The sequence below is a fragment of the Thermobia domestica genome, chromosome 16 (genome assembly GCF_964235325.1).
Source record: "Thermobia domestica chromosome 16, izTheDome1.hap1.1, whole genome shotgun sequence".
In the NCBI taxonomy this organism is placed as follows: Eukaryota; Metazoa; Arthropoda; class Insecta; order Zygentoma; family Lepismatidae; genus Thermobia; species Thermobia domestica.
In genome coordinates, this window is record NC_137469.1 from 18,891,458 (window position 1) to 18,914,099 (window position 22,642).

General features: G+C 36.9%; 1 protein-coding gene across 1 annotated transcript in view; it reads left to right on the forward strand.

Annotated features, from left to right (window-relative positions):
* Positions 1–22,642, forward strand: part of LOC145672940 (proteasome adapter and scaffold protein ECM29) — a gene marked incomplete in the record, with an annotated part of 148,951 nt that overhangs the window by 63,448 nt on the left and 62,861 nt on the right. Inside the window, 5 exon segments of the mRNA XM_081742170.1 lie at positions 7,764–7,855; positions 9,284–9,418; positions 10,738–10,873; positions 16,418–16,596; positions 18,858–18,959. Coding sequence (XP_081598296.1) covers positions 7,764–7,855; positions 9,284–9,418; positions 10,738–10,873; positions 16,418–16,596; positions 18,858–18,959 — 644 coding nt within the window.

The following is a 22,642-nucleotide window of genomic DNA, read 5'->3' on the forward strand; positions in this document are numbered from 1 at the left end:
ATTCTCAAAAAATATAACACGATCAACAAAACTGTCCTTAACTTTCTGCTTGCCAGCGCCGCGTAGTGGGACTCTTTTCTTTTTCTTTCTTTTTTTTTCTTTTCTTTTTTTTTTTTTTTAATAGGTTCTTGTATCATCCTGCTTTGTGTTATAGTGAGATTGCAAGCGTTAGAGTAAAGTTATGTTGTGTACTTGTGGAGATAAGATGCTGTTACAAAAATGAATTATTTTGGAAGAGCAGCATGTGTATATCATACTGTGTTTTATATTAGGCAAGACATTTTACAAAAATTTTGAAAGTGTTGGAAGAAGTGTACGGGAAATAAATAAATGTATATATACGAGGGGAAGTCAAAATGTAATGGGACTTTCGAGAAAAGGTACATATATTCTGATGATAGAAAACTGAAACCTACATTATTTCTCTACATAATCTCCCTGCACTTCAACGCACTTTTTCCAACATTTCACAAGTTTTTGATTCCGTAGGAAAACAAATTTTCCGGTTGTGCCTGCTACCAATTTTGCACCGCATCAGTGACGTGTGCATCGGTTGCAGAATACTTGCACACACTTTCCGAACATTTGGCCTGTCGTTAAGATGGAATACGCTGAACCATGATTGATATGTAAAGTATTGGTGATTTCGTCCACTGTTATTCGTCTGCTTTCCATCACCATACCATCAGTGACTTCCCTGTTCTTCCTTGTTTGAAACGCTCTACCCATTCATAGATCTTGCTTCGCGATAAACAGTTGTCACCACACTACGTCTGCATTCGAGAAATAATTTCCGCAGATTTAACACCTTCCACATACAAAAAGCGAATCACTGCTCTCATTTCCTCCTTGGTGCAGATTAACAATGGAGCTGTCATCTTTAACGGTCTGCTACACTCCAACGACTAACGCGGGAATAAGAGTGACACCTTGCATAGAAGTGTTGCAGACGACACTAATTCAGCGCTGGATAGTAGCAGGGTTACCATACCCTAGTGCGAAAAATTGCAAGTCCCTTTACTTTTTGACTTCCCCTTCCCCTCGTGTATATATATATATCTCGGGTGGGTGTGCAAAACATGTTAAGTCCAAAACGGTCAAAAATGAGCTTTTCACGCTATCCGAATAAGAAAATTTTTCTCTACAATTGTGTATACTCGGCTAAGTCCTATCAGGTTTTTCAATGATGTTACAAACCCGTGCGTTTTCAGTCATGTTTGACATACTGATTCTATTTCGTGCAAAACAAGTTAAGTCCGTAGCAAGTGGACTTAACATGTTTTTCCCAACTTTGTGCATTCATATATGAGTGTGAAAAGAAAGGTAAGTCCTCTAAAATGTGACTTAACATGTTTTGCACTGCACTTAATTGTTGGAAACATTTCCATCGTGTGAATGAAACAAATGCAAGCAATAAAGTTATGTGAAATATGTTAAGGAGAAACGAGCTTGTAAATTATTTGCTTAGTTACTATTTGAATTATATTGGTTTTTCATATTATTCAGAGGTTAAGTAGTATTTGTTTGAAACAAATATAATCATTTTACTCTGTTTCTGTTTTCTATCTCTATTTGAATATTTTAATGAACAACACAAATGCGCAACCATAGAAATAGACCCGGATTTTGATGTGAATGATTCTGCATCCAAATCAACAGAATCCGAAGCAGAAGACAAGCTTAAAAGTCATAGGACGAGACGCAAGAAACAGACTGGTAAGAGAAAAGGGATGAAAGAAGATAGTAGTGAGAGAGAGGGGGAAACATCTGTTACTGTGCTCGGCCAGTGTACAGATCTGCACAATTTATCAGAGAAACCAGGAACATCTGACATCGAACGCGAGGTACCTGTGGAAGATAGGTCCCGTGAAAATAGAGGACGGAAGGAATCACGAGGTTTGAAACGCGATTCACGAAAAATTTGTGAAACGAGAAAAGTCTCAGAAATACAGGACAATCATATGTTACTTCGAAAGGGAAATGCGTTCTAGCTCGTACATTTTAGCTTCCCGGAGAGTGTAGAAAAAATGTAAAATGTTGTGTTCAGAAATGTTGTATATATTTGATAATTACTGGGCTCTTGGTGATTATAATCGAAGAGTTATGTATACCTCTAGTTTGCTGAATATTGCTAATAAGCAGAGAACCAGAATCAGGTAGAAAGATTTGGAAAAGCAGCACTATCGCCAAGCGACAGTTTTGTATCACATCGAAGTGTCGGGTAAAAGACATGAAGTGTGTAAAAGTTGCTTCTTGTGTATTTTTGTGAAAAGAAAAGCTTCATAGAGTCTGTAATTCAAAAGAATCGTGCTTCTCTCTCTAGTGTTATAGACATTAGTAGCCGAGGAACCCACAAACCTTCCAACACCAAGTCCGAAAATGAGCTGGAAGAGGTTCGCAAACACATTCAATCAGTTCCCTCACATGAAAGTCATTATTCCCGACGAGACTCCAGTGAAAAGTATTTACCGCCATACGTGACTCTTTCGGGACTATATGAGGAGTATAAGAGAATATGTAATGGGATTCCCGTAAGTAGACGTCTGTATGAGAGTGAATTCCACAAAATGAACTTGAAAATAAAGAAACCGCACGCAGATACGTTTCAAGTCCGTGATAAGTTATTTCTTCAACTTGAAGTGTCCGGAGATCCTTCCATAAAAACACAGTTGGATAAACATCATGAAGAGGTTGAAGTGGCATATAACTCTAATGCTTCCGACAAAGAACTGTTTAGGAATGATATTACACGCAAGACCATCACATTTGACTTACAGCAATGTCTTCCAACTCTCTTTTTACAGAAATCAATATCATTTTACAAAAGACAGTTATGGACATTTAATCTTACAGTTCACGATTGTGACAGTCAAACTGTTTTTTTTTTTTTTTTGTTTTGTGTGGCATGAGGGAATCGGTGGAAGGGGCAAATGATATTGCCTCATGTGTTTATCATTTTCTGTTAGAAAATATGAATCCAGAAGTGAAACAAGTAGTTATGTACTCCGATTCATGTGCTGGACAGAATCGCAATTCCCACTTTGCAGCTATGTGCTTCATAGTTTTACATAAGTCTACGAACCTTGAAACTATTGACCACAAATTTTTAATACCAGGTCATACAGATATTTAATGTGATACAGATCATAGTCTTATAGAGAAAAAGAAGAAAAGGTTTAATGGTAACGTCGAGCATCCCCACGACTGAGCTCAATTAATTCGTCATAAAAGGAAGAAAAAACAATTTGTAGTACCGGTACGTGAAATGTTTAAAGAAGATTTCTACGATTTTTCCTCTGTGTTAACAGAATCCATTCAATTTCGCAAGAGTAACAGTGCTGGTGAACGTTTTCTGTGAAGACATATTAAGTGGTTACGCTATGAGAAACAAAAGCCAGGTGTATTATTTGACAATACACAATAGTTGTGAAAATTTCAAAACTATGGATGTTTCAAGAAGGGGAAAGCCAAGTGTTTTGATGCCAAAATGTTTCTACAATGGACCGATAGTAATCAGCAACGAAAAGAAGAAGGATCTTTTGGACCAGCTTCCGTTTGTATCCACTGTATTTCATGAGTTTTACAGATCATTAAAAACTGCATCCTCTGTTCGAAATGTATTTCCTGATGAAACAGAAAGCAGTCCAAATGAAGACGATTAGTAAACTGACATTAACCATATTATAGAATTAATCTGAGCAAAACACAGAGAGATTAATTTTGGTAAAAATATATTACATTTCTGTTACAGTTTCGACAGATTAGCTCTGCCTTCTACAGTCAAACTTTACATGCTTACTTGAATATATTTTTACCAAAATTAATCTCTGTGTGCTTTGCTAAGATTACATCTATATTTGCTAAACTTGCCAAGACGACTTTGTGACATTAACCATAACCGCCAACATAATATCTTATATTATTTCTTTTTATTTACTTCCTTTAATTATTAATTACAATTTGGTAATATTTTTCCATTAAAATAATGTTATAGCATTATGCACAGTATAACATAAGTATATACATTCAGTGCAAAAACAGATAAGTCCACAAGTGCTGTAAGTTGTATTAAGTGCAAAGTCAGATAAGTCCACAAGTTCTGAAACATAGTCCTAAAAACACATCTAGAACTTTTTTATTATAAGGTGTTAAGCACTAAAAACTGAGTATAATCTGCACGAAGGAATATTAATTGAAATAAAATATACAAAAAATCATATATTGTAGTTTCTGATTTTTGTCGAATTTTCAAACTTTCAAATTCTCAAAAGTACCATTTTGTGACTTAACATCTTTTGCACACCCACCCGAGATATATATATATATATATATATATATATATATATATATATATAGAGAGAGAGAGAGAGAGAGAACCGAATCCAGTTTATGAGAAGGTTCATTGTTTCAAAGCAGAAAGAACATCCATCGGAGACCAGGGAAAACCTATACGACCATCACGTGATTATCCTCACGTTCAGAAAGTGTGCGATGTTTCGCGGAAAAGTCGTCGTTTGACCATCCATGAAATAACTGAGGTGTGGAAGAAATCAGTAAGTCGACCTGTTAAGTGAAAAACTGAACATGCTTCATGTTACTACAATATTCGTTCCACAGTTGTTAACAAATGAAGAAAAAGTAACACGTGTGGAAATCTGTGAAGATCTTTTGACTCGTACAAACGAAGATGAAAGCTCTTGGAAAACATCATAATAGGTAACGAGACTTGAGTCGACAGCCATGGCGTTAAAACTAAGGCATAATCATCCTATTGACTGGGAAAATCTTCGTCGAGACCCTAAAATGTATATCAAAGTCGCCCTAATGTTAAAGTGATGCTTACTGTTTGGTTTGATTTTTGTGATAGATACAAATATGTCCCACGTGGTCAAACCATCAAAAAAGAGTATTGTTTAGAAATAAATAGATGTTTGAGGGAGGTTTTGAGAAAGACCGGAAGGTTGGAAAAATGGAACATGGATGTTACACAATGACAATGCTGCCATAAGCTTGGAAAATAAAACAGGGATTTTCCATACCAAAATGACCGTCATGATGATACTACACAGTAATACATGAGGTTTTACCTCTATTACTCCTATCAAAGGATCTCACTCCCTCTAGCCGTTCCCAACTTAGGCTAATTTTTCTCATGGGTTACTTTAGTTTGATATGGAACCGTTTTAGGGATGATACAAAAATAAATAAATAATAAAATAAATGAATAAAAATAAAAAATCGAAAGTCAAAAAATAAGAGCCACCCTAATACACATATTGTTACATTTCTCGTTTTGAATGTATTATTCTTTTTGTTCCCATTTTTTAAAGATTTTGTTAGTATGTTTTTTTTAATTTTATATCTTTTTTGACGAGTTGAGTGCGACGTTCCGTTCAGCAGCGAGGCTATATGAGACGGGGACCTACTGATTAACGTGGAATCCGAACCACATGAGCTCCCGCCGGGAATCGAACCCGGGCCTCCCACGCCAAAAGGCGCTTACGCTAACCGCTTAGCCACGGATGAGCTAATTAAATTTTATATTATTGCAAGTGTTGTATGCACTATTTAGTTTTGTTTTTGTTCTTTTTATGTCCAGTTTTTACTATAATGATTATTGCAAAAGGAATAACAACTGCATTATAGGTGAATTATAAATAAGTAATCTGCATAATAGGCGATTGATACGTGTGCAATCGACTAAATTCTTGGGCAGCTTTTCTGTGACAGTGGCCTCTAAGAATCAAGATCATTTAGATGAATTTTTGAATGCGTAACGACATCACACAAACGGCAGGAATATATTACAAAGCGGGAAAGGAAGAAAACTGGTTATTCCGTATGATTTCAGAGTTGAGTTATCCTGTAGAACACACACATTTAATTTTCTGTCGCCAATTTCAAGATCATTCCTGGGACTCAGTGGCTCAGTGGTAGATTGCTTATTTCTGGTGCGTGGAGTCCCTTTTTCGATCTCCAGTCAAGTAAGTTCGTGGTGGACATCATCGGGTCCGTGGATTTTCTCGGGATACTCCCGTTTCCTTCCGCATTATCATTTCATCAATTCTTCCGTTATCATTAGACTTTCGGATTTTAAGGCAAATGCCTATTTTTTCCCCTTTCACAGTACGGCAATAAAACTTTGGATCTTTATGAATTATGAAAATTTAGGCCTATTGAAACAATATTTAAGTGACTTAAAATGTCCTAAATGAGGTGTTAGCGCCTATTTTTGCCTTTTTTGTCCTTTAAAAGCCTAAAATAACCTAAAACAAGAAAACATTTTTTTCACATATTTTCTTAACAAAAATAAACAAATATTTTAGTAAAAGTTTGCAATTCTTATATCTCGGTGGTGTAGATGATTCTCTGTACCGACGCTGCATCCCACATGATTGCTGCCTCTCAACATCTGAAAACCTTCCACCCCAATTTAATTCATGTTCCCTGTATGGCACATGCTTTTCATAGGATTTCGAAACTATCAGAAGTATTTTTTTTTCTCTGAAGTAAATAACTTCATTTTTAAACATGAAGAAAACCTTCTGTAAAGCTCCATCCAGAATTGCCTTTTTCAGGCAAAAAAAAAAAAAAATCCCGACATCCCTCTTCCTCCACAACCTGTTTTAACACGCTGGGAAACGTGGATTGAAGCAGCTCTGTACTATTGCTACTGCTTGGATGCTATTGCTCCTGTTGTTGAATAATTTCCTAGTGCCTCCGCCAAGTGAACTTTGTGGTGGACAAAAATCGTGTGTGTGGGTTTCCTCGGGGTTCTCCCGTTTCCTCCCACTTTCTTAATTCCACCATTTTACTCATTACTCATCATCGTCGTCTCCTTTAGCCTAACCGGCATAACAATGGGACGTAAAACTCAAAGATTTCCTTTCATTTTAATTTCCTAGTAAGAGTAGTAGTGCGTGTCTCACAGCTTCGAAGGAGCTTGTGAGGGACGCAGTATTAAAGAGAGATCTTGTGTACATAAAGGCAAAATTTTCATTTTTGCTTGTAACAATTGCTAAATTGGAAGGTAAGAAAAGAACACTTGCTGAGCAGGCGACAGTGGTGAAGGAAGCAGAAAAAAAATCAAAGTGTTACGGCAAAAGTTGGGGGAAAAATGAATTGTAAATGGGAAACTATGATTGAGAAAAACAGAGAATTTAATGTGTTGGATCACACAACAAAAGTCTTCACGGGGCAGAACGATATGCTTCCGGAAGAGTACTTTTATCAAATGCAAGTAAATTCAAATATGCACCTATAACATCAGTTTCAGTTGAGAAATCATTCTCTGCAACGAAAATTATTTTAACAGATAAAAGACACATATTGACTGTAGAAAACTTGGAAAAAACATTTGGTCATTTACTGTTCCGTTAAATATGAATAAATTCTTACTATTTTGATATGTACTCTATATGTATTGTTAAAAGACACAAATAAAGATGTTTGGGAAATTTACAATTGAAATTTTAGAGCCTATTTTTTTAATTTTTAGCGCCTATTTTCGTATTCTAAAGGCCTATTTTAGGCGCCTAAAACCTAAGTTTTTCGTGCCTAAAATTCTGAAGTCTAATTATCATTCATTTGCCTTAATCATCTGTCTCCCTTAGCCTTAAGGACATAATCGTTGGACGTTAGACTGAAATATTTCATTTTTTCAAGATAATTCCTATGAAACCGTGTTTGTAATTGTAATGCTATGGTTGCATATTACGTGTCCATTTCATCTGTAGTAACTTTGTATTATGATTTTCTTCCAGGGCCTACACCTTTGTATTGCCTTTTAGAAGCCGTGGCTGCTGCTCCAGATCATCTTGCGTCAAAATTTATTCCCAAATTAAATTGGCTTAAGGTAGGCACTGACACAAATTCCTTATTGACGATTTGTCTTAAGGATCTGTTTTCTTGACACTATAAGAATCCAAAATGCCTATATCGGTAGAATTTGTAGTAACGCATAGAAGTATAATAAAACTATATTCTTCCTGAAAAAAATCAAGTTTTAAAAATTCATATCTTTGTATTTTACCTCTGTGTTTAGAATTTTGAGGGTCATTTCATACACAAATGATGTAATAGCGGTAAACCTTGCGTCATTTGAACTTGAGTTCTTGAGACAGTAAGGCGTGTGTTTGTGAGCTCCATGGTAAGTGCTGGAAATAGAGGCTGCAGGTGTTTCGGGTACTATGTCTGTTGATGCAAAATTGAGACTTTACGTGGCAAAAACCGCATCTTAAATCCACAGTGCGGTGAGTTAACAGTGTACCGTAGTACAGTTTATCTTAGGACTACTCGTTTTCATAGTGGTTGAAATCACAGTCCAATGAATGGAGAGTTCCATCTCCCTCACGTCCAACTAAATATTGATAATCTCAATCAAAGGGCAAACAAATTATTATTTTGGTTATAATCTTCAAGGAATCTTCATAGAGTTCCTTGTGGAAGAAATTCCCAGTAGTATATTATGGTGACTTCTAGCAAAAAATTACGCAGAAAAATACACAAAACACGACCATAGTTGCTCAAGGCTGGGTCACGTCGTACAACTCTTGTCTGCATGTCGGGAATGTAAGTGAAAAGCTATGCGAATACATCTGTGTTACCTCCCTATAGCTCAAACATGACACCACTAGATTTCGACCTATTCCAAAAAATGAAACAACCTATGCATGAACGTAATTTTTCATCTCTAGAAGAGCTTTCTACCGCCAGAACCCGAACCATTCGACTGCTGAATAAAATGGCGTCTTGTTTGGGATACTGAAACTTCCTAGGCGTTGGAACTCGGTCATTGAGAAACAGGGAGACTGCACCAAAGGCTTGTAAAGAGAACTGTAGGAAAATTAGACATGTAATAAAGAAAAAATAGTTTGCATTATTTATGGAGTGACCCTCGTATTATAAAAAAAAAAAGTTGAAAAGGAATGAATGAAAAGAATAACACGTATCTGTATTTTATCTTTTTATCCACTTATGCATATTTTTTTTTTTTTTTTTTTTTTAATATGGTCCTAGTATAGTGGAGAAATATAAGAACTTTGATATTGACAATTTGGAGATTTTTCAGCTAAAATTTCTATTAGCTTATCTGAATTATTTGTTAAATTTCCATAAAGAATAAGTAAAGCAAATATCTTTTAAAGTAGAAACCCGTTTCATCTGTTTTGTGTATCCATTACTTTGTCAAAAGGTATGGTGTCTAAAGATCGAAATATTTATTTAAACATAATGTGAAATAATAATTCCATTTCAGTTACGTTTTAATATATTTACTTTCCAGGACCTTCTGTTTTCCATGAAGGAGGATGTCCGAGAAATATCCTCGCAACTCTATGGAATTGTATTAGCCCATGGATTAAATGATTCCGAGTTCGAAGATGCCATACGTGATCTGCAAAAGTCTCTAAAAGATAAGGTAATTATTCCTTAACAAGATTCAATGTATAGCTTAAGTTTCCTGATGGATTAGATAGTGCATTGTTAGCCCAAAATATATTGGTTGTTCAAGATACATTTTCTTTGTACTGTCCATAAAATTATTTATTTATTTAGTTTAACGTACCACAATTATGCCCTTCAGGCTAAATGAGACGGTTGATTAATGAAAGTGAATGATCATGAAAGTACTGTCCCACTGGGAATCAAACCCAGGACCACATGCACAAAGGGGCACGTGCTAGCCACTAGAGCAGTTCCGTTCCTGTTGTTCATATTGGAAAGTAGTATATACAGGTGGATGTCAATATAATGGGTACACCTACAGTTTGCAATACTGTAATGCATAAGGGTAAACTGAGGGTGCGTGTTCAGCACCTGGCCGTTGTTAGTGATGTGTTAGGGGATTATCTGTACTATATCAGGCGGGGTAGAACGGAAGCATATGTTGAAGTGGTAGTGATGCAAACTGGGAGACCTCTTTGAGTTTCAGGGAGAACAAAATGTGGATACCTGGTTTGTTGGCAGAAGTGTATCTAAGGGGCCAGTGTGTCAGATGTGTGTGTAGATGGACTATAGAAATAATACGAAAACACTAGTAGAGGATGGAAAGTCTCAATGACGTTGAATTTTCAGCTAAAATAGTAGAGTGAAATTATATATATTCTCGGGATATCAACTAGATGAAGTGTTCGTTGTCCAACGCTTCGAGAACAGACATAGCTCTCATCTTCAGGGTTAGTATGGAGACCAGGCAGAGGAATTGTGTATATATATACTATCTGGAGCGGACAAGGAGGGCTCTGATTGGCTGATGGATTGCCCAATCAGTTGTTGTCCTGAAGGCTGGATGTGATTGGTCGGTGGTTGATGCTTTCTGATTGGTTGGTTGATTGACCAATCAGTTGTTGGCCCGATGACTGGCTGTAACTAGTCGCTAGCTACTGCTTTCTGATTAGGGAAATATAGGTGTTAGTAAGTTGATAGCCAACGTCCCTGTTGAAATTGTTGCCTTCTTTCAAATTGCTATTGCTGTTTTTATTTTTCTATCCCATTATCCTGAACTTCGGGAAAGTATATTGGTTTCGGAACCCTGAAGGTGAGAACTATGTCTGTTCTCTAAACATTGTACAACGACACTTCACCTCGTTGATACCCCGAGGATATATATTTACCAGGAACGCTTCAACTCCTATTTCAAGTACCTTGTAGTTGGTGTATATAACAACGTATATCAATTAAAAGTCGTGAAGTGTGTATAATTTCGGTTTATTTATTTATTTATTTATTGTTCTATAGGGATTAGAAGCAAAGCATGGATGCATATTGGCGTTGGGCTACAGCCTTGGAAGGAAGGTTTATTTGAAACGAAAAGAAAATCAGACTGCCTCTTTGTCCGATTGGAACATTTACAAGGAAGGAGTGGCTTCAGTAGGTAAGTGCAGGATTTCAAAATAGTTCGGGTATAGGAATATAGATGTTATGTAATTGTCAATGCTTAGTGCTAAACGACAAAATACTGGTTATCTCCTAATAGACAGAACTTAATAAATTAAGTTTCGGTGAAGGATTTACAAATTATTTTGGAACAAAATATTGTATTTTTTGTTTATGTGGTGAAAATTCCTTTTTCTGAAAGACAAATTTCTCAATACCATTGTAGTTACTATTAGTGTTGATCATTCATACACTGTCATAGCGACGGATCCAACAGTACAGGGCATCTATGAAGTGATATTTGAAAATTAAAGGGTAAAATTAAAATGGTAGAGTAGTTGCATAAATGATACATATTTTTCATTAAAGAAGTAATCGAAACTGTATTTGAATGCGTTGATTTATAAGGAAGATTTTGAAATATTTGGTCTAGGAATTAATTCGTGCGGGTGGACAAGAGATGGCGCAACGAACGGAGCGTCCCACAGTTCCGTGTATCCACACATGTGTTGCAAACCCCTGTCATCGCGTATCGTTCGTAGTATAGGGCAGTGGATTAAAGCGTCAACAACACCAGTTTGTAGTTAAGTGAACATGGCGCAATTTGTGCCTGATAAAGTGTTTTTGCGGGGTGTCCTGCTGCATTACTTTAACATGCAGAAAAGTGCGACTGAAAGTCATCGTATTTTGGTGGAAGTGTATGGTGACCATGCTCTAGCTGAGCGAACGTGTCAGAAGTGGTTTGCACGGTTTAGAAGTGGTGATTTCGGCTTGGCAGACGAAGAGCGAGCTGGACAGCCAAAAAAATTTCAAGACGAAGAATTGACAGCATTGCTCGAGCAGGATTCGTGTCAAACGCAGGAACAACTTGCAGCAGCATTAGGCGTTGATCAAACAACAGTCTCCAAACGCTTGAAAGCCATGGGAATTATTCAAAAGATGTCACATTGGGTTCCACATGAATTGAAAGACAGAGACGTTGAAAGACGAAAAACCATTTGCGAATTGCTGCTTCAACGACAGAGCAGAAAGGGGTTTCTGCATCGAATTATTACGGGTGATGAGAAGTGAATCCATTACGAGAACCCTAAACGAAAAAAGGCTTGGGTGAAACCAGGTGAACCAGGTCCATCACAACCAAAACGAGATATTCACTGTGCAAAGGTTATGCTGTGCATATGGTGGGATATGAAAGGTGTGGTGTACTATGAGCTGCTGCAACCGGGTGAAACTATGAATGGAGAACGTTATCGACGACAATTAATGCGTTTGAAGCAAGCTCTGGCCAGAACACGACCAGAATGGGAGAACAGACATGATAAACTTATTGTTCAACATGATAACGCTCGCCCACATGTCGCAAAACCGGTCAAAACCTATTTAGAAAATGTCGGATGGGAAGTTTTACCCCACCCGCCGTATTCACCAGACGTTGCTCCTTCGGACTACTACTTGTTCGATTGCATGAACAACGATTTGATTGGACAGCGGTTTACTTCTTCAGAAGATATCGAAACATGGGTCTCTGACTGGATCGCTTCCAAGGATGAGGACTTCTTTCGCCACGGAATCCGTACATTGCTTGACAGATGGGCGAAAGTGGTGGCTAGCGATGGACAATATTTTTCTTAAGGTATTTCTGTATTTTGTGTTTGTACTACAGCTTCAATGTGTGCGTACCAACCGCACGAATTAATTCCTAGACCAAATACATATAAGAATATTGATGAGACATATAAGAATATTACCCTATTTAAGAGCTATTACACGGAGCCCAATGAAAAAGGCAGGAGTCTACGAAATAACATGGAATTGGCTAGCCGGTTATATAGTCATGATACAAATACATTTTAAGGTATGCATCAAAGAACATCTAAGAAATGTTAAAACAGAATACTGGTGTCAAATCTATATAATTTTTTAAGAAGAAACACAATGTAATAGATTTAAGAATTTTATTTGAAGTTAAAAATAAACAAAAAGACATTTTAAAAAAATGTTTACTCCTTTCATGCAGAGTGTATCCGGAAAGTATCGGGACTGGTCTCATATGAAACACGTTTATTGACATTTGTGTACAGTGAACTAGAAGTCTTTAAAATAGTCCCCTTGGGCATCAATACACCACTGCCGGCGCATTTTCTCTTTCATATGTCCCTGGAACTCGGCAACCGGAACACTGTTGAGGCACCTTGTCGAAGCTGCTTGCACCATGTCAATCGTGTCGAAACGCCGTCCTTTCAGGGTCCTTTTGATGCAGGGAATCAGAAAGAAGTCACACGGGGCTAGGTCGGGACTGTAAAGTGGCTGGGGTGGCATTGCCACGTTGTTTTTGGCCAACACAACTAGAGACATGTGACTAGGCGCATTGTCATGATGGAGGGTTTTTTTTTTTTTTTTTTAAGGCTCAGGCCCGTGTTTCAGAACCGGTATCTGAAAATTAAAACCGGCACGGGTTATCATCATTGCCTTTTATTTCTTTAATTTATTTGTTTTGCATTTTGGAATAGGTGAAAGGGGATTTGAATAAGGGAGGGAAAGGAAACCACAAACAAGAAACAAGAGACAAAAAAAAAAAAAAAAAAAAAAAAAAGAGGAGTGTCCACTAATCGGCGATTTCCGATCGCACTCGGCGAACAGGATTCTTCAAACGGCGGAGCACTGCTGCGTAAAATTTATTGGTGACAGTCTGCCCGGCAGATACAAACTTCCTGTGCGCTACTCCTTTCGCGTCGAAAAACACAATGAACATGGATTTGACTCGCGACTTGCTCATGCGAGCTTTCTTCGATTTTGGAGACTGCTCCTCTGCCACTCCGCACTTTGCCGTGTTGTTTCCGGGTCATACTCGAAGATCTACGTTTCGTCACCAGTGATAAAATTGTCTAAACAATTTAGATTCTCTTCCAAACGTGCAACCATTTCTGCAGCAACAGCCACACGTCGTGCTTTCTGATCGTCAGTCAACACTTTAGACACAAATTTCTCGCTCACTTTTCTTATGTTCAGCGTTCCTGTGATTAATTTTATTCGTGCACAATCCTTTTCGGCAAATTTACTGCGTCGGCAATCAAGCGCACACTGAACCGACGATCTGTGTTCAGCTGTTCCCGCACTTTCGCCACATTGTCTTCATTTCGGCTCGTTGAGGGACGTCCAGCGAGTTCATCATCTTCAACCGGTTCACGGCCATCTTTGAACATATTGTGCCACGCGAACCTCCTTGTACGTGACATGGCACTATTCTAATAAACCTCATGAATCGTAGTACATGTGTCCTAGTGGTTTTGTTCAGTTTGACACAGAACGTGATTGCATAACGTTGTTCCACAAATCTCTGCATTTCACATTCTCGAGGTTTCAACGACGGCAGACACAGACACTTGCTACAATCACGCTCTGCTCACTCTAGCGTCTCGGAACCTACTGCCGGGAGTTAAGTCGCTTCCCTGCCATCCCCTCCTACCACGTCCCGCCACCGCGACTTGCCTGCGTGCGCATTCCAACTTCGGAACAAACCAAACCCGATACTTCTCGGACATACGCTGTACATCCAAAACTTCTTGTATATAAAGGTTGGTTAAATAAGCAGAGAGAGACAGAAATTTAAAAAATAAATCTATTATTGCCACAACAATAGTAAAAAGAGCATAAATTAGCAACCTTCTCTGCCCGAACTAAAGAACACACAGCTTGATCCCACCATTTCGCAACGTACCATTCCGCTATTTGACGAGTGGCATACAACAATTTACAAGGCCAGGAATGATCTTCCTCATTAAGTCCATTCCTGTATATTTCCTTCTTGGTTTTGTTTCTTGTACTTCTACTTTTGTCCTCCATGGAAAAGGCACCAAAGGAGAGCGGAAAGCTTGGAAATGCAAGAATTTTTTAAGTGTCAGAATCTAAAATGAGATGGGAGCCATAAGCTTCCTCTTTAGTTATTTTAACTGTGTAAATGACAGCTTTTTCTTCTAAGAATTTTCTTGACAGTATATACCAAAACAGATAAAAGTGTGAACACGAGAAGTCTCGAGACGATTTTCTGCACAAAGGGCAGGTTGTATCCTTCAGATATCTGTGGAAGTAATAGATTTTACAAGTTATTGTAGAAATCATTTACAAGTTATTGCGAAGCCGTTCAAGACAGTATTCAATCCTCACAATCTATTCGGGTGTTAATAGGCTGTTAGTATCAGAACAGTAGTTAACAATTCGTTAATATTTTTCAAGATCAACGAGCCAAAAAATCATATATGTAGAATGAATGTTTGATAATTGATTTATGAAAATAAAAGAAAAATTTTACTATACTTGCTTCCAAAATTTTAAAAGAATTCAGTACCACGAATCTAATATTTCAACATAATCGAATACGGCGAAAGTTCTTTACGTCATAAATAATTTTTCTTGACTTTTTCGATATGATTGTGTCTGGTGTCACTAGGCGCAATGTTAGGTTTGTGATATTGACTCTTAATTTAATTGGAAACTAAACATTGTAAGGTTATTATTTTCATTTGATTTCCTGGACGTTTCCATACGCAGGCATTGTTAACAATACTGCATGACTAAAGGATAACAGCATATGCCGCTGTGAAAGTACTATAAGTTAAGAGCCTGACATACTAAAAATAAATAAAATTTTCCATTTTTCTTTTGCTTGTTTTTCATAAGTGAAAGGAGATAATGAAATGCAACTTACCACAATTATAGATGTTATTCTACAACAGAAAATATGAACCTGAAGAATTTCCAGTGTTGCCAAAATAATATTTCCCCCAAAATCTAAGCTAAGGTAGCGACTAGAGGAAGGAACTCAACCGCATTTGATTACCTATTATGTTGTTTTGATATCCTGTGAAGTACTTTTTAAATGGTAGTTGTATTTAGTTTGTAATAAACAAAATAGTTTTAACATACAGTCATTAAAATGAAGGGCTGGCGGGATAAAAGGGATAAGTCCACTTTGAAAAATTTTTCAGGAGAGCAAAAACAATGCTCTGAAACCAAATAACTTTTGTCTTTGATAATTTATTTTTATTTTTTTTAGTTATTTTAGAAGGATTGGTTCCATTTATCCCACAACCAACAACACCATTCGAAAGGCATTGGTTCAATGTATAATTGGGCATAAAAACATCCCTTCTGCGAATAGATGGACTTATCCCTTTTATCCCGCCAGCCCTTCAAATTAAATATGTTATTTAACAAGTAGTTTACAGAATACCAAAACAACATAATACGTAATCAAATGCAGTAAAGTTCGTTCCTCTAGTCGGGCCTTAACTTAGATTTTGGGAGAAATGTTACTCTGGCAACACTGTAATTTCTATGGATAGCAACACTGAAAATACTTGAGGTTCATATTTTCTATTGTAGAATAATATTATCTATGATTGTGTTAAGTTGTATTTCATTATCTCCTTTCACTTATGAATGAATATGCAAAAGAAAAATGGTAAGTTTTGTATTATTTTTAGTATATCAGGCTCTTAACCTTGATAAGTGAATTAGATATATTGTTTTTTTTAATTTACAGTATCATTCTTGGAGCACCAACATGTGTTGCTAATCAGTGCAGCATGTTTGGCGATTGGTGAGTTGGGACGCTGTGGTCCTTTACCACTTCCTAGCGAAGATGAGGGTGCAACAGTCGGAAAATTAGGAGTTGTTCAAAAACTTCAGAGCATATTAAATAACGCCAAACTTCCTTCGAAGGTGAGTTTCATGTTCATTATTGCTAGAACAAATGATTTTCTCGATTTGAAATACAGAAAAATGTAACTTTCTAACTAAGCAACTTTATGGCCTGTGGAACCCAAAGGTTCAATCCGCGTTCATAAAAGCTCTCCACTGACTTCTATCCTTAACCAACTGGATCCAGTTTCTACTTTGTATTCCTATTTCTGTGAGATCCATCTTCATATTGTCCTCCCATCTGCGTCTAAGTCTCCCTAATGGTCGTTCTCCGGTTGGTCTTCCAGTTAGGAATTTGAAAGCGTTCCTATTTTTTTCCATCCTGGCTACATGACCTAGCCATCTGAGTCTCCTAGATTTGATGACCCCGACAATGTTCGGTAAACCGTACAACTTATGTAGTTCGTCGTTATGAAGTTTCTGCTATTCCCCATTCCCGTTCCTTTTGGGTCCGAATATTCATCTCAGGTTCTTGTTCTCAAATACTTCCAGTCTACGTTATTCCCTTAGAGGTCAGGTTTCGCAACCATACAGAACAGCAGGCATGATTAATCTTTTTATATATTTTAAGCTTCAAATTCCTCGACAGAATTCGTAACAAGAGATTTTGAAGTGAATAATAACACGAATTCCCTACTTTTAGTCGACATTTAATTTCTTCGTAAATACGATTTTCGTCTGTCAAGATTGATCCTAGACATTTGAAAGTGTTCACTTTATGAAAAATATTATTTGATATTTCAACGCATCCATAATTTTCCATATTACGATCCCGACGAACTTCTATGTATTTAGTTAAAATATAACTTCCATGGAATGAAATTTAAGTAACACAGATTCGGCACTTATGTAGAAAATAATCTTAGAAAAGAACGTGCTAGCACAGCTTCGTAGTATTAATATACGTCGCTAGGAGTAGTATGGAAAAAAATATTGCCGTCGGAAACGGGAGCATTTTGTGTCGTGTGTTATTATTATCCAGTGGAATTTGTGGACAAGTTTTGATACAGGTACGTGAAGTAGATACATAAATTCATAGGTAGTGTTCAGAATTCAAAGAAAGGAATGCAGCTGAAATAAATAAATCGACCTATATCATAGTCCTCGGTCCTATCAATTATTTTTGTGAGGATTTCTCAAGAATAGAATATAGTTATGATCCCCAGATCATGCTTGATCTGCTGCAACGTATGTAGCAAGAGCTTGATTACAGGCTGTGTGTGTAGAGTCAACAAAAGGACTCATCGAGCAGTGATATCTCCAACAATTAATTTGTTATGAAATTATTTGACTATGTGCAGAAACAATCAGGTCATTTGAATCTGAGAAATTTGCGACGTAACAATAGTGATTGAAATTTCTGAAAGCATATAATAGAACATCAAATCGGCATATAATCAGACTTTTCCATAGCCATCAAGTCTTTTTTTTTAAATAAATTAATTAATAATTTAAAATAAAATAAATTAATTTTATTATTATTATTTTATTATCGTACTCTTTCGATTTTCGAATAAAATTGACATTTTTTTTTTCATTCAATGTTCATGAGTTAGTTTTCACGTTTCTGTGAGCAGGTTCGTTGGAGTGTAACGTCGTCCATACAATCTTAATAGTGTGATAGTATTGAGATGTAAATTTACGTCAAGGAATATATTATATTTGATTGTATGAGATGATTCGTGTGATCAGTTAAACATCACAAAAGCGGCGGCATCTCTGTAAAATCATACTAGGGTTACTATACTACTGATATACCTACACCATTGATACATATTGTATTCATAGATAACAGATATACACTTTATATCCACAGACTTGTTTGTCTCCCATAACTCGTAACCTTTAGAAATCTCTGTATCATATGGATACCTAAGTGCACCTGTTCTCTTCTAAATTTGATGTTACCATTACCCCAGCAATATATAAATATCATCCCGAATCTAGATCAACAACCGTCAGACCCTTTCATAGCAGCTCTCCAATTGTCCTGTCATCACAACAGGTAGTTGGTGTATTTAAAATAATAATAAGTTTTATCTAATTTGATACAATTTATTTGTATTTCAGTTTCATTGCAAATGAATTACGGCTTGTATTAATTATACTACCCATGTATTTCTGGATTTGCTATGTCGAAAGAGACATTGTTTTAATTAGAAGTAATGTTATTTTAATAGAGTATTTAATTTGCTTTCAGTAGTTTTGAAGTATTCTGTGATTTTTTTCCCCCATTGCATTTTATTTCAATACTTAATACGTGAAAAAATCTAATATTGCAGGTAAAGGAGAAAGCTGCCAAGGCCAAAGGAAATTTGTGCATAGGCGAGCAATTTCCACATAGTAGAGTGATTGTGCAAGGATTTTTGGATATGGCGAAAGAGGTAGGCTTCCTTCCCAATTTTCATCGTATTTTGTTTGTTTAAAGAACTTTTTGTTTGAAATATTCGTAGTGGTTTCATACTGTTTACCGTTTCACAAATCAGTTGCAAGTAAACTGTAAGTCGAACGTTAAACACATGAGGAGCCTTATCCAAACAGGTAATCGTCACTGGGTAATGCTTGATCAGCGCATCTGCTGTTACGTCTCCAAGAAGAGGGTATGATCTGGACTGTGCTTGAGATTATATTACCGTTTTTGCTTTCTATTACATTTCTGACTACTACCGTACTACAATAGTTGAGAAATCAATGCTTATGTTGGGACTCCTTTACCGATTCACTGAACTATGCACTTTGGCATTATTAGCAACATTCTATAAAACTCGAATAGCGCCCAAGATCGAATGCTGCTCTTCCATATGGGCCGTGGCCGCGCCTACACATCTCTCTAAACTTAAGTCTGTTCTCGGGGGCGCGGTGGCTCAGTAGTAGAGCATTCACCTCCGGTGCTTGGGGTCCCTGGTTCAATTCCAGCTCGCGCCGTGTGGACTTTGTGGTGGACAAACACCGTGCTCGTGGGTTTTCTCGGGGTTCTCTCGTTTCCTCCCACTTCATTCCACCATTTCACTCATCTCTCATCATCACCGTCTCCTTTTAGCCTAACTGGCATAACCGTGGGACGTAAAACTTAAAGATTTCATTTCATTTTGAGTCTGTTCTCAATTTCTTTATTGCATTAGTACGCTTTCGTGTTCTCGCACTTCGAGTATTAGCCAAGGAGGAATTCTTATGACATCTTAATATCCAGACCCCGGGAATACGCAGAAATAACTCGGACCTAAAATTTCTCCATAAGATAGTTAATGGGAACTTAAGATCGGAAACCCTACTTCAAGAACTATCCTTTGTGTGTTCCTTCCTACAAAACCCAGAATACCCAACTATTCCATCTTACCCGGCCTAGGTTGGCAGTTATATAGAGGTCTCTTTTTCACAGAATACCATACTATTATAATCATCTAGCAGTTGATGTGGACATTTTTTTCGAATTACCCGGTGTTAAGACAGATCAATTAAACGCATGCTGTTTAAATAATATTACTTATGCACTCTTTGTTGACAATATTGGTGTTATTGTTGTTGATATATACTTTTATTTGTTCTCTTTTTTCTTTCTTTTTTTTTTCCTGCTTGTTAATATTTGCCATTGTGTAAAATGGCAAAATTATGCTGTATCTGGGAATTTGTTCAATAAATAAATAAATACCACTCTTTGACAACTCCAAATTAGTGTTTACAACTTTCTGATTTCTAAATAGACTATTGTCATCATCGGCCTCTACATGTATTTGTTCAAATATCGATATCACTGTACAACTACTTTGAAGACTTTTCACACCAATTTCATGTTCCCCGAACCCACCTCTATTACTGATAAATTTTGCACATATATACAACTCTTAATCCTATATTAATTCAGATTTCTTCGTATACGTATCATTACTAATTATTATGATTCTCTACAATATATTTACGTAATAAGCACGTCCATCTTTTAACTACTGCGTCTTAACTACATTACATATCGGTATCATCTCTTCTAATTTCTTCTTTCAGTGCAACATGTTAGGATTAGGAATTAAATTTCTTGGCTTTCGTCATCTGTGGCCATATTAGCCTGTCTTGTATGAGAGATGAGAGACGTCCGACGGCGATCACATTCCTTGAGGAACCGGAGATGAAGAAACAAATGGAGAAGCGACCTAGGGCCATTATATTAGGTATCAGCCCGACATTTGCGTGGGTTCCCACCGGGAATCAAATCCGGGACTCTTCCCACCAGAAGCGAGATCAGTGCAGCATACGTGTTAACGTCTCGAACAAATATAGTCATACTATTTTTCCTACAACTCAATAAGCTCCATTATTTCGAGTTTTGTAGATCAGAATTCACTATAATGTGTTAATTGACTATACGGAAATTGTACTGAGTCAGAAATAGTTACAGGATGAAAGAATTCCGAAGCAGTTCCTTCCTGACCCATTAAAGTGTAGCTGTTTCCTTTAAATACATTTTTGTAATTATTAAAAACTTGAATTGTGCTATGTGGTCTTCCTTAAGCTCAGTTTTCCCAGCCAACTATTAGTATTAAAATTAGGGTTGAAGTTATTTTACAATTAGTATGACTGACAGGTCGAAATAATTTGTGCTTATAAACTCTTAGAATTCACACAGTTGATAAAAAAAAACAAAAAAACAAAAAAAAAAAAAACTTGCCCCCACCGGATTACTTTCTATGGGGTATGTTGAAGGGAAAGACCTATGAAGGCAATCCGCGCACCATACGAGAACACCATAAAATGGTTTAATACATGCTTCAGCGTTTTTATATTTGGATTTAGATCAGTGGCGTATTTACTATTTTGTTTCGGGGGGGGGGGGGGTGCCTGAAAATGTGAAAATTCTGTAAGATATGAAATATACTTTACTATAGTAAGTAAGATTTAGATTAGAAGGAAAAGGAGTGGTTTGATTCACTAAGGCATCAATGATTAGTGCTGATCTTAACACCTAATGTAATTAATTGTAGAACAATAATGGAATAACATAGAAAAGTCTACCGGCTGGACTGACGGAAGCTTGAATTCCGATCTCTTGTATGTGGAGTGATTACTGTACCACGAACAACCAGCGACACGACTACTACTTGTTGATGCTTTATTCCCCCAATCCCTACTGAACTGCCATCTGCTGGTGATTGGTAGAAGTGATATTTAAGTTGAAGAAGCTTTGGCAAGCTGTGTAGATATACATGTACTAGTAGAATTCTCGTTTTTCGCACACGGTAATACGGTTTGTGGAAAGCATTTGTGAAAAATGTATATATAAAAATGAAAGTCACTATGTTTTGTGACTTCGACCTTTTGAACCACCCGACCGATCTCGATCAAATTTTCAACATAAATGAGGTTCGGGCCTGGGATGATTATTATCATTTCACATTGACAGTACAACGTAGGGGAGAAGTGGATATTTAAAAATGATCGAAAATGACCGATATTAATGTCGAATCCATAGTTTTCGGGGTAGCTGAGATGAACAGTGCCGATGCCGTTTAAAACCAAATTCAGCCCCTCAACATGAGGAGGGAGAGATGGGAAATATATAAAATTATCGAAAGTGAGCAATATTAATGCCGAATCCATAGTTTTCGGTTCGCTGAGATGAACAGTGACACTTCCGATGTCGTTTAAATCCAAATTCAGCCCACAATAGTAATTTTAAATTTTTATTTGTATACATTACTTATTATTTTCTGGGGGACGCGGTGGCTCAGTGGTAGAGCACTCACCTCCGGTGTTTGGGGTCCCTAGTTCGATCCCAGCTCGCGCCGTGTGGACTTTGTGGTGGACAAACACCATGTTCGTGGGTTTTCTCGTGGTTCTCCCGTTTCCTCCTACTTTCTTCATTCCACCGTTTCACTCATCTCTCATCATCACCGTCTCCTTTAGCCTAACCGGCATAACCGTGGGACGTAAAACTTAAAGATTTCATTTCTTATTATTTTCTGATTTTTCATATATATAGATATATATATATATATATATATATAGATAGATAGATAGATAGATAGATAGATAGATAGATAGATAGATAGATAGATAGATATGTTTCTATCGGTGA